This window comes from Pteropus alecto, unplaced genomic scaffold (genome assembly GCF_000325575.1).
Source record: "Pteropus alecto unplaced genomic scaffold, ASM32557v1 scaffold103, whole genome shotgun sequence".
NCBI classification, from domain to species: Eukaryota; Metazoa; Chordata; class Mammalia; order Chiroptera; family Pteropodidae; genus Pteropus; species Pteropus alecto.
Genome location: NW_006436288.1, coordinates 11,060,007 through 11,072,790, shown reverse-complemented (window position 1 = coordinate 11,072,790; position 12,784 = coordinate 11,060,007). Strand labels below are relative to the sequence as shown.

The following is a 12,784-nucleotide window of genomic DNA, read 5'->3' as shown; positions in this document are numbered from 1 at the left end:
CTGAGATTTTGGTTATTATAGCAGTTAGCATACCGTGATGAATACACCTAAAAATGTATATGGTGACGTAGTTCAATATACCTCTATGCCCAGTGATTTGAGAACACTCATCTTCTACCTAGTCTATGTTTCAACTTCAGAAAGCAGTGAAGGGAAATACTTCTTGAAGGAATTTTAATATATTAAATAAAAAACTCCAAACTGGTCATTATTATAAAATATAGTTTAATTTCACTCTTTTCATCATTTATCACAAAATTTAAAAATACCAAAATACAGACAAACACAAGTGAACTGGAAAAAGCTAAAAATTGTATAAAAGACAAAGCTAAACTCAAGACTGTATGAGCAGTGACACGCACACCATACACTCTCAACTGAGTCAGAGAGCATATTCATTTGGACGGGTTTTCTTTCTAAGGTCAGCTTTTTTACTAGAGCCACATCTGAAAAGCTCCCTAAACCAAAGCTTTTATATTATGTGGGAAGAACTTTCTCTCAAAAAGCATTTCTCATATAACAACCTATACCAGAGAGGCAGACATAATAAAAAAAATAATAAATGCCTCTTCTAGGTTCCATGGAACTTGGAAAAATTAACCGGAGAACAAAGAACTGTAGAAATGAAAAAGTGACACCTAGTGGCCACTTAGCAGAGTTTGTTTTGTTTTTGTTTTTGCTTTTTATGGCTTCTGATTATTCTAAGTGTCAGCCTTGTTCTGCTCTTAACACCACACTTGGCAAATCTGAATCTCCAATTCCAGAGCCCACAATGACCCACCTGAGTGGTAGATACTTTGGAGTGGGATCTAACACTGAATATGGTCTGACAACTAGATAGTGGCTATTTCATTTACTTGTGGCCCAGACTCTACAGAGATTCGTCAAAGAATCTGACTCAAAAACAGCCTTTCCCCAATGGTGACACTGTAATTAAGTATTTTAATCCCATTTATATACCAAAAGTCTCTATTCTTTATTTTCCTGTTTGTCTTTTGTTTTTCAATGGATTTCCAAGTTTAGTGACTACCATAGGTTGTCAACATATACCTCAAGTTTTATTTAATTTCAAGCTATCATTCTGTAATAAAACATCTGATCACATTTTCAAGTTTACTAGTTTCAAAAGTTTAAAATTTTTACACACAGCTTCAGTTATTTGATTGTACTAAATCAAGGATCAATGCACAATTGTTTTTTAAAACAGCATTTAGAGGTAAATAGCATACTTATAGCATAACTTTGGTCTACTTCAATAATATTCACTTAATAAAATATTCTAGAACAGAGCTGTCTAACAGAAATATATAAGTGCCCCATGTGTAATTTTAAATTTTCTAGTAGCCACATTAGAAAAGTAAAAATTAAAAAAAATTAATTTAGTATATCTTAAATTTAATTCAGTATATCTTAAATATTATCTGAACATGTAATCAATATAAAATTAATATATTTTATATTCTTTTTTATACTAAGTGTTTGAAATCTGATATGCAATTTATATTTATAGCCCATTTCTATTTGCATTAGCTACATTTCAAGTGCTCAACAGTCCCACGTGGCTACTGGCTATCACACTGAACAATACAGCTCTAGAGTCTGACCCTAACACTCAAGTTCTGTGGATCAGAATCACAGAATCAGAACTGGAAGTAAACTCAGAGACCAAATCTCTTGTTACAAACAAGAAAACTGAGGTACAGAGTTTAAATGGCTTGCTTGCAGTCACACAGCTAAATTTAGGCTGAGTGGGCTCTTCTGATTCTAGACACTCCTCCCACCCCACTACATTGCTGTAGGTAATTCTTAGTTAAAAAAAAAAAAATTGAGTACCTTTTTTTGATGCTTTCAGTCAGTGTACAGAGATTTTACACCAAAATGCAAGAAATTAATTGGTAGGAGGGAAAATATCCAGTAAAACCATAAAAATATCTGTCACTCCTAATAGCAATCAAATGCAAATAGAATGCATTTTGAAGAAAACCCTAAACTTGGGAGAGCAATAGTATCATCTAATGTGTGGATTGGATTTTGGGTCCAGGGCAAGATCTACAGAAAAATATTGGAGTGAATTTTTAAAGGATCAGAGCATTCAATTGGTTATCTGCCAACTGGTCTATGGAACAACTCCTCTTACAAAGAGAAAAAAATTGCGACTCTGTAAGGTAGCAGTGGCTTGCTACTAGAAACTCTGCCTCTCAGATCCTTGCATCATGAAGGTTTGCCTCATCTGCTTTTGAGGCCATTTAGCTACAATGACCTATCCTGCTACTTCTGGCTTAGGTCAATTCTGAAGGCCAAGTTTAACCTGCAATGGTTCAGACCCCTAAAGTGTTATGTTTGTAGGCAGGCCCCTCTGCCTGACTTAGAAAACAGATTTGATCATTCATGCTTCCTCAAACCTAACTATCATGCTCAGGCTACTGTAAACCAGTCTCCCTCATCTTGTAGAGTTTCTTTGGCTTATTCTATACCTGAGTGTCTCAAGTCCTAAACTATCAGAACCAGGAGTGGTACTGCCCTCTGACATTGCTGGAACATTGTATTGGCTTAAGAGGATAATGTGCCAATATATTCTTGTCCACAGAGGCACTGCTAATATCACACTTGAATGGAGCATATGCTTCTGGTTATCGCCTGTTGGTATGTTTGCCATTTAATGCATCTGATGAAAGTTCAATCTATTACTTACAGCCTAAAGAAATAGGCAAGATCAAAACAATGCTTTGTTTTGGTGAGTGCCTCTGAGGGAAATCTGCTGGTAAGGTATAGAACCATCTAGAGAAAGAGAATTATATCTGAATCCCACATCTGAGCCTCAAGGTTTCCCTACTAGTTTCCTAGCCTATCACTACTTTTCCAAATGTGTAGAATTGGATTATACACACCAAACGTTTAAAAAATATGTGAATTTAATTGTGACTTTATACAAGACAATCTGCCTGGGCCAGTTTCTTCCTTTAAGACTAATCAGTTACTACATACCTTTTCAGCATCAAAAACCTGTTTGTTCTGTAATGAAAACCTTGAGTGGTTAGATTAATAGTAAATCTTATATCTGCAAAGGTTAATTACCAAGATCTAGGGCCCAAAATCTTTCCTTTTCTGTAAGCAAAGTTGAAACTCTCAACTTTTTCTGAGTTTTAAATTTTAAAAAATCATCTCATTTAAATCCATCTCGAAGTGCTCAACTGAGCATAAATACCCTAGCTTTGTGCTTGCCCAAGTCTAAAATAACCAAATACAGTATTCGTTGTGATCATTACTATAAATTGCATTGTCCCTTTAAATATTCAAGTAATCACCATTTTCTTAAAAAGTATGTAAGCCCTATCCTCATTTAAGGAAATATACAAGGAATGGAAATGTTCCAAATCATAAAAATCTACTATTATAAGTCAATTATAAATAAATCTTAGACACAAGGAAAATGCCAATATATTAAACTTCCCAAACTCAAAAAACTGAATCGAAAAATAAAAACCAAACCAAGTAAGATGTTTGTGATATTCTTGATTAGAAATATTTTAGCAAAAAATAGCAACTAGTAGGTTTAAAGCCAGTTCGCTGAGTAAAGGGGTCTATAGGGAGCTCTGAGCAGCTCTATTTGAAGGAAAACATTACATTTCCCCATACCTCTATGAAAGTAAGGTACCAATCTATAAAAATCGGTAGACCATTAATAGGAATGAAATATAAAAACAGTATCAATGCAGTACTGTAGAATATACAGTTCTTTGTAAATGAAATGCTCTAAAAACGTTTTTCATTTTTGGAGTTAAAAATCAAATGCTAGAGTGTCCAGTGGATGTCACTGAAGTCCCCAGGGTCTCCCAAGCCCCCCTCTGCTTCTAAGTAATTCATGAAGGCAGCTATGGCTGTGTCATTATTGTCACAGAGGGCATCGAAATCCAACTGGGCACCATCACCTACAGAATTAAAATACAGGCCTGTGTAAGTACACTTGGAGGTTAAAAAAATGATTATCATCAAAAAGGCAAAGCAAGACTAGAAAACTATACAATGTATTTGAGGACAAACTGTCCTAAGTTGCAGAAGCCTAATAAATTTTTAAGTGGGTAACCTATTTTTATAACAACCTGCTGTCAGATAAATTGTACTTAACATACTCAATACACATAAGTGAGCTAATCTATGAGTTTTCTAATAGAAAATAACAGCTTGGAAAGGTACAGACTCCCAGAGAGTTGGAAGCTAGAGGCGTGTGTATGTGTGTGTGACTTGCAAAGAGAAATTTAACTTTAATCCGCCTTGTGAAAATAACTGTTTGTTTAATCCCAAAATGAGAAGGCTGAGACAAAAGCATCACCTTCTAAAACAAGGGGAGTAACCAGATTTTTAATTGAAAAAGGATCTAAGGAAGGACTAAGGAAATGAGGTTTAAGTTAGAGACAAGAAATGAGGTTAAGTTAGAGATTTTTAATTGAAAAAGGATCTAAGGAAGGACTAAGGAAATGAGGTTTAAGTTAGAGACAAGGAAGAGGTTCTAGATATTAAGGGTTAAACATAGCTATGGATTAGCCAAAGTTTTCTAGATATCTTTCAAAGTACAATAGAATTTGAGATGATCTGGATTCCTTCAAGTCCTTTGATTTTAACATAAATGTTCACAGTAGGTCAGTGTCAATTATTGGGGGTATAAAACTGTCATTTCAATTTACTTGATCTGGACTTTGCATAAATATAGTTAAAATGAATACTTATATCTTAAGCTTCTTATGATTGGTATCCTTTAAAAATTCTTGAATCCCTAATGGACACTTCTTCCCAGTAGGAAATACCTTAGTTTTATTTAAATTGTATGTATTAACAATATCAATAACTGATTCAGTTGATATAAGTAACATACATTTTAAAATCAAAAGTATGATGATTGTATTTAGGCTTTCGAATGGGAAAAATCTTAGTTTTCAACTTGTTTGCTTCACTAAAATGTCTTATTCCTGAAAACAGAGTGATTAAGAAGGAGTTTCTGGAAACCAAAATGGCAGGCAGTTGCCAAAGAAAACTTACCTAGGAGCGGTTCGTGACTGGGGGGATCAGCAGTGCTGTGGTTTTGCATTGTAGCTTCTAGCTCCCCTACTTCAGAAGGACTTAGTGGAATCAACTCCTTATTTGACATCTGAAAAGACAGAATAGTAAGTAGTAAGGTTTCTACTTGAATAAACACTTCTTGGCAGTCATCTGACTTGGGCCGCCATCATCAACATGGCAGCTTGAATTTACTGAGTGTTACGTAATTAAGCACTCCACATGCATCATCTCATTTCACTTTAAAAATATTGTGAGGTATCTGTATTATAGGTCAGGAATCTGAGGCCTAAAGAGGTTAATATCTCACCCAAAGTGTTAGAGCCATAATTCTCTACCAATCTACTTGACTCTAAAGCCCACATTCTTCATATCATAACTGAATGTACGTCCTATAAGAAAATTTTTGAGATAAAGAAGGAAAAGTTCATGACCATAATGCTCTGGGTCAAAGTTATTTCAGTTTTTAAAAAATGATGGCAAAACTATATCTCCTATGAAACTACAATGGGAAATACTGCTTTGGAGTGGAGAATGGATAAATCAGGCTCTTACCAAAAGTTATACACTTATATAGTTGCAGGCCAAACAATCTAATATTCAATGTAACTCATCAAAATAAGAAATCCTTTGCCTGTATTGTCCTAAGTTGATGTACTTTATAAAGTGCCTATATACATACACGACTTGGAGACTTTTGTTAAAATGATTTAACTCCTGTTTGTAGCATATGGCCTGGCACAAAATGGGTAACCAATAAACATTTGCTAAATGTATGAGTAAAGTCTTAAAATACTAGACCAAAAGACTTATGATATTCACGTAAAAATATATTTGCAAGTTTCCTTTTGTCCCTGTTAAAATTTAATTACTCTTTTCTACTCTATTCTTATACCACTTAATTTATAGACCTACTTTGAACTTTTTGTTGTTGGGGCTACATTAGAATTATATTGTATGTGAATCTTTTAGATATTAGCGCTGTTTAGTCACTTTTGTATATGCATTTCAAATAGCTAGTGTTTGTTCAACTGAATTAAATACTTGTAGCTTATATTAAACTTTTGTTTCAGACCACAAGGAGTACATTTCATCCACTGAACTGGAATCTATTAAAATAACAATAGCTGCCATTTATTGAGCACATGCTGTACCAGGCACTATTTTTGTTTTCATATTAAGTCACTTATCTCATACACCATTCCAAGAGATTGGTGCTATTATTTATCCCTGTTTTACAGAGGAGGAAATCAAGGCACAGAGAGTTTAAATAACAAGACTGGGGTTAAGCAGTAGTAAGTGTATGAGTCACAATTTGGATCCAGATAGTACAGTTCCAGCAACTTCATTCTTAACCACTATTCTACATTGCCTATTAAAACCACAGACTACCTAGAAAAGAGTTCATGTATTTTTTTATAGGATGGCTTATTTTCTAGGGAGAAATAACAAGGAGCAAATTTTGTTGTTCATTTATTTCATGAATATTATTTATGATTGTACTTACATTCCTGAAGTTTATCGTGTGAGTATCTTTCATTAAATCTGTTGGACTTGAATCACCAAGGGATGAAGAAAACTGTAACCTTTAAAAATAATAAATAATAAAACATTTTATCTACTCACATATTTTTAGAAAGAGATTTTCTCTGAATATATCATAATCTGATAAAAATACAGTGAAGGAACATAACACTCTATATCACGACAGTTTTCACAATAGACTGACTTGTTCGGTGCTAGACTTATTTTTGACCATGGAGTGCTGAAAAACACTCTGTAAAATAGAAACATAAAACTCTGAGGTAAAAAGCTTGTATCATACCTATCTTAATATAGCATGTGGCAAAGTAATAGAATAATATAACACACTTAGTTTAAAACAGGCATTCACATCAAGAGTCAGTTCCTTATCAAGATACCAAACAGAACTGAGAGTAAAGAAAGATTTTCTAACATTCTGCAACCTTTAAGTAGAAAATGTGTCATACTTTTACTGTAATAGGTCATCCCCAGGGATAAATTCAATGAGATACATAATGACATAAATATAATCATATACTTTGATCATAAATCTCTTCACTAGACTTAAATATATAAAACTGACAAGTACCATATAATATATTATTAAGTGCTCAATTATGTGAAACACACACTGGCATAAACATAACTTTATGTCTTTACGTATTCCTAAGACAGCAATTGACAAGAAATTATAGAGGGAGATATTAAAACAGAAATGGAATGAATAAGGTAGGAAAACAAAAGAAAAGATCAGTGGCCTGTCTGGGGAATTTTTCACAGGACACTCAATCTAAATAGCTTGCCTGGCTTCTCATTCTGTGATTCATGGCTTTAAATCACCACCAGATCAACTTGGCCTTGGCTTGAAGAAAACTACCCCTTCCCCATGTGCTTCACTACCAGATTAATCTTTTGAAACATAGCTTTCTTCATGTTAGTCCACTAGGCAGAAACCTGCTTTTTAAGTCCCCCACTACTTGATGTCACCTTAAACTCCTCACTGCTCTCAGCAACCCAACTCCTCTCTCAGTCAAATCTTGTTCTCTGAAACCACCATGCTTTCTCCCACCCTCCTCCACACACTGAAAAGACTATCTTTTCCCCCATTGAATGATCTGGGCAGCTCTGCTGAAAATCATCTGACCATATGTGATGGAAGGGCATTTTAAGAGGAGCAGAAATTGAGCCAAACATTTACAGCTGGATACTGTTAGAGTGTTCAGGATGCAGTGGGGAAGTCATTTATATATGGAGGTACCTCAGCTGGAAAACTGAATATCCACATGCAGAAGAAAGTTTGGCTATTACCTTACACCATATATAAAATTAACACAAAGTGGATCAATAGATCAAAGACCTAAGTGTAACACCTAAAACTATAAAATTCTCAGCAGAAAACATAGAGAAAAGCCTTCATGACATTGGATATGGCAACGATTTCTTAGATATGATACCAAAAGCACATGTAACAAAAGAAGAGGTATAGTCAAATTTATCAAAATTGAAAAGTTCTATGTATCAAAGGACAGTATCAACAGAGTGAAAAGGCAACCCATAGATTGGAAAAATACATTTACAAATCATATCTGATAAGAGGTTACTATCCAGAATATTTAAAGAACCCCTACAACTCAACAATAACAAACCAACAAACAAAACAACCTGATTGAGAAATGGGCAAAGAACCTGAATAGACACTTCTTCAAAAAAGACACACAAAGGCCAATAAGTACATGAAAAGATTCTCAACATCACTAGTCATTAAGGAAATGCAAACCAAAATCACAATGAGATTCCACTTCACACCCATTAGGATGACTATTATCAAAAAACAGAAAAGAATAAGCACTGGCGAGAAGTTGGAACCCTTGTGCACTACTGGTGGAGAATGTAAAATGGTGCAACTGCTATGGAAAACAGAATGACAATTCCTCAAAAAATCAAAAATAGAATTACCATGTGATTTAGCAATTCTACTTCTGGTATATACCCAAAAGAATCATAAGCAAGGACTAGAACATATATTTGTATATTCACATTCATGGCATCATTATTCACAATAGCCACAGGTGGAAACAACCCAGGTGTCCATCAGGGCATGACAACTGTCTTACTAGTGATTTTTTTTTTCCATTTAAACTATTTTTAATTGAAAAACTTAAATTCAAACTGTACAAAAAGAAAACAAAAAGCAAAAATTTCTTTTTTCTATATCTCCCATTCCCCAATATCTACTCCCAAATATGAAAGGTAACAAATTCTGAACAGGTGGAACAAGTATCTTGATATATATTATATCATGGAGTTATAGGGTCTTTTTCTACAATTCCAAAATCCAAAACACCTTGAAAACAGAAAGATATTCGATAACTCATTTGGCAGCAAAATCCAAATTGATCTGAACTTCGCAAAACCTGACCTAACTGATATGAGGCTAATTATTTTTATCCCACTTTGTCCTACTTACTATGAATATTTACATAACTTCACTCCAAAAAAAATATTTTAAGGAAACTTCAGATATAAAAGTAGATTAGTAAAATCTCATACACATACCAAACAGCTTCAATAATTCTTTCCCAATCTTACTTAATGTATATACCCCAAACTCTTACCTCCCTTCTTTCCAGACATTGTACCATTTAATCTGTAAATACGTTGTTGCGGAAATACTATTTGATTATGAGGTGCTGCCCATGATGTAACTGTTCTCTGGGAGTACTATACATACTCCTTAAAAAAAAAAAAAACTGAATTCCAAAACACTATCTTTCTGAAATCCAAAGAAATTCTGAGTTCAAAACCTATCTGGCCTCAAGAGTTTGAGATGGGCCTATATACACACACACTCACATATCTACACATCTTTTTTTTTTATAAAAGTGTTATTATGCATACTATTTTGTTCTATTCCTTTGCTTTTTTTCTATTAACTATATATTTTAAGGATCTTTCCATATAAAAATAGAGCTACAAAATTTTTAACAGTTGCAGAGTACTCTACTGTATGGATATGCCATAACAAGTTATGGTTATGATAAATAATTAAATCAGTACTGTTAAAAATACATCAATGAACAGTCTTGTTCATCGCTCTTTGCATTACTATATAAGACTGTTTGCTCCCGGGGTAGAATTGCCGAGTCTAGGATTATACATATTCACATTTTTGATAAGTATTGTCAAGTTGCCCCCCAAAGTAGTTTCAACTAATTTATATTCCCACAAACAGTTTAAGAGTCATCGTTTTTTCACACTCTCAGCAATATTGAGTATTATCAAACTTTCAAATCGTTGACAATCTTCTAAATGAAAAAAGGTATCTCATTTAGTTTTGTATATATATTTTTAACTGTGAGTGGGATTGAGCCAATTTTTAAAGTTTCTTGGCCATTTGTATCTTCTATTTATGTCCACTCTCCAACTATTTTTTATTATTGAATTTAAAAAATTGGTTAATAACTTTTACAATATATGAAGTTTAACATAGATCAAGGTTATATAAAGTTATATAAAGATTATTATATATAAAGTTTAATAAATTTATACTATAAAACTTCATATATTAAAATAATTAGTCCACTTTATCATTATGAAATACACATATTTTCTGCAGTGTATAATTTATCTTAACTTTGTTATAATGGTTATAGTTATGCCAAATTTTGAGTTTTTATATAATTTATATTTTTTCTTAATAAATTTTGGATTTTACATGATGATTTTTATGCCTTTCCAAACTGAGATTATAAAAATCCATCCCTGTGTTCTTGAAATACTTCTATAGTTTTACTTTGAACTCTTTGATTTACCTGGAATTTAAATGAGTATAAAGAATAAAGTTGTGATCTAGCTTTCTTTTCTTTTCAGATGGTTATAGAGTTATTATAATGCTCTTAACTGTTTCATTCATTTCTTCTTACTAATTTAAAATGCCACTTTTACCATCTAACACATTTCCATATGTGTTTAGTCTTTTTGATAGTCTTAGTCTCAATCTATTACTTTTGGTTTTTAGAATTTTCCTGGATATTCTAATATGGTTAGTATCATTTGTTGGATACTAAAAAAATGAATGCATGATGGCATTTCGACAGGATTCACATTGAATTTATAGGTTAGTTTAAGGAACACTGATATCCTTATAATACCGAGTCTTTCTATTGAAAAAAAACATATCTGGAAAGTTATTCATGTCATCTTTTGACTAACTTTGTAGTATTTTAAAGTTTTTTCTTCATATAGTTCTGGACACTTCTTGTAAAATTTATATCTAAATACCATTTTTCATCTTTTTTGTTGCTACAGTAAAGGTGATCTTCCATCATATTGTTGAACTGTTTATTGTTTGTATATAGGAAACTTACTGATTTTTGAATGTTGTTTTGTAAGTATAATAATTTTACTTGTGATATTTGTAGCAATCAAACATTACCTTTGTAAGTCCAGAACTTCATTTGCAATATCTGTTCCGATACTACCAGCACCAAGTACTGTTCCAGTAGACATTCCGGGCACACTAATACAAGACTGTCTAGAGGATTCTAAATAACAACAAAAGGAAAAATTCAATTGAGGACTTTAAAAAAGCATATAACTGTGGTTAATATCTTTCTTTCAGTTTAGATATTTCTCTCTCTAAAAAAAAAATACTACCTGCATTCTAAAATGTTAGAACGTTCATGCTTGCATTACAAACAAAATTAATGATGGTTTAATGGTTATTGAAGAGTGACAGGAATCAAATGTGTAGAAAGTCACTGAGGTTACAATCATGACCCAACCCTTGGGTACTGACAGTTTCTTTTCACTTTAATGTCCACGCTAAAGTTAAAGCAATGTTGCTTTATTTTTAATATTTCCTAATATTTTTATTTTTATTTATACATTTGATGCATTAAAATATTCCTGGGTGGAAAACTAACACAGATAGGCAAAAATTCCCTCTTAAAGCTTTTTATTAATTTGTCCAACACACATTTTATTGAGTGTCACAAAGTAGAAGGAACTATATACATGTATATGCTAGCTGCTTAGGGATAGATAATGGATATAAAACACCATTCCTATTCTTAAAGAACTCACAATCCAGTGATGAGCCGGTTGTGCAAACAACTAATTGCAATACAATGTAAGATTACAATGGAAGTATGATGAAAGTACTGTGAGAATTCTGAAGAAGGTAACCCATAGAAGTCTTTTCAATTTCACCTTGAAATTTTCCCTCTCCAAGACAGAAAAAGATGGTAACTTAATAACAACAATCTAAGTAATAAGTTTCTATCATCTAAAACTAAGCTTACCTTCTAATGATTGAGAGCTGCAAGGAAGTAATGATACTTCTCCATTCTCACTATGTCCCCTAGAATAAAGAAACACTCTAAGTGAAAGAAATTGTTAAAGTAACTACCTTAAGCTGAGTGTGTTTGATTTGTCAATTCTTGATCCATTTGTTTTATATACACATTTTGTTAATGTCATCACCAGAGATCAAGGTATTAATGTGCTAAGTACCTAATTAATGCCCTATTACCTTATAAAATGTATGTTCTCACAGTTACAAACTCTCAAGTACTATGCTAATGATAAGAAGGCAAAGGTTATTGGAATGGGTAATACGATACTGCTGGAGGTACTAAATTTTGGGGGCCTTTTTTAAAGCTAAATATTGAAGATAAGGAAATAGAACTGGTTTAATGAAACCTTATTACAATTAACACAAAACTTATAGAAAAAGAAAAATGCTTAGAACAAGGCCATGCTAGCATATTGAGCAAATCAGGAAAAGTTGGCTTTTCATTCAGGCTGACAGCTATAGACAGGAGTTGGCAAGCAGTGCTTGGGATGAATTTCTGCTCATACCTCAGCCAAATACTCCTGTACAGTCCCATGTAGTACTCAGCTTAAAAGATGTACATGTAAAATGATGTGAAGAACAAAACAATTTCTTAAAATGATATACAGTTTAAAGGCACATCCACATCATTTGTTGAAGGGACAAGACAAAGCCATGGAGGGTAGGAAGGAAATGCTTGAATAAAATACCTTTACTATCATACTTCAAATTAAGCAAAAAGGAATATATTTTAAAAGGGCAAACTTCTAGCTTAATTCTGAGAACTAATGCCAACAGACAGTAAACGAATTAGTAATACACACACACACACACACACACACACACACACACACCCCCCCCCCCCCCCCCCCC

General features: G+C 33.1%; 1 protein-coding gene across 3 annotated transcripts in view; it reads right to left on the bottom strand.

The window, feature by feature from the left end:
- Nucleotides 1-205: 205 nt before the first annotated feature.
- Nucleotides 206-12,784, bottom strand: part of ARNTL2 (aryl hydrocarbon receptor nuclear translocator like 2) — a 63,876-nt gene continuing 51,297 nt past the window's right edge. For 2 of the 3 annotated variants that reach the window (XM_015590083.2, XM_006912706.3), the window contains 5 exons: nucleotides 11,880-11,938; nucleotides 11,012-11,120; nucleotides 6,560-6,638; nucleotides 5,035-5,143; nucleotides 206-3,929 (listed from right to left, as the gene is read on the bottom strand). In XM_015590083.2, coding sequence (XP_015445569.1) covers nucleotides 3,793-3,929; nucleotides 5,035-5,143; nucleotides 6,560-6,638; nucleotides 11,012-11,120; nucleotides 11,880-11,938 — 493 coding nt within the window. In that variant the 3' untranslated portion in view covers nucleotides 206-3,792. The remainder of the gene's footprint in view (nucleotides 3,930-5,034; nucleotides 5,144-6,559; nucleotides 6,639-11,011; nucleotides 11,121-11,879; nucleotides 11,939-12,784) is intronic. The other variant, XM_006912705.3, reaches the window with a different exon arrangement.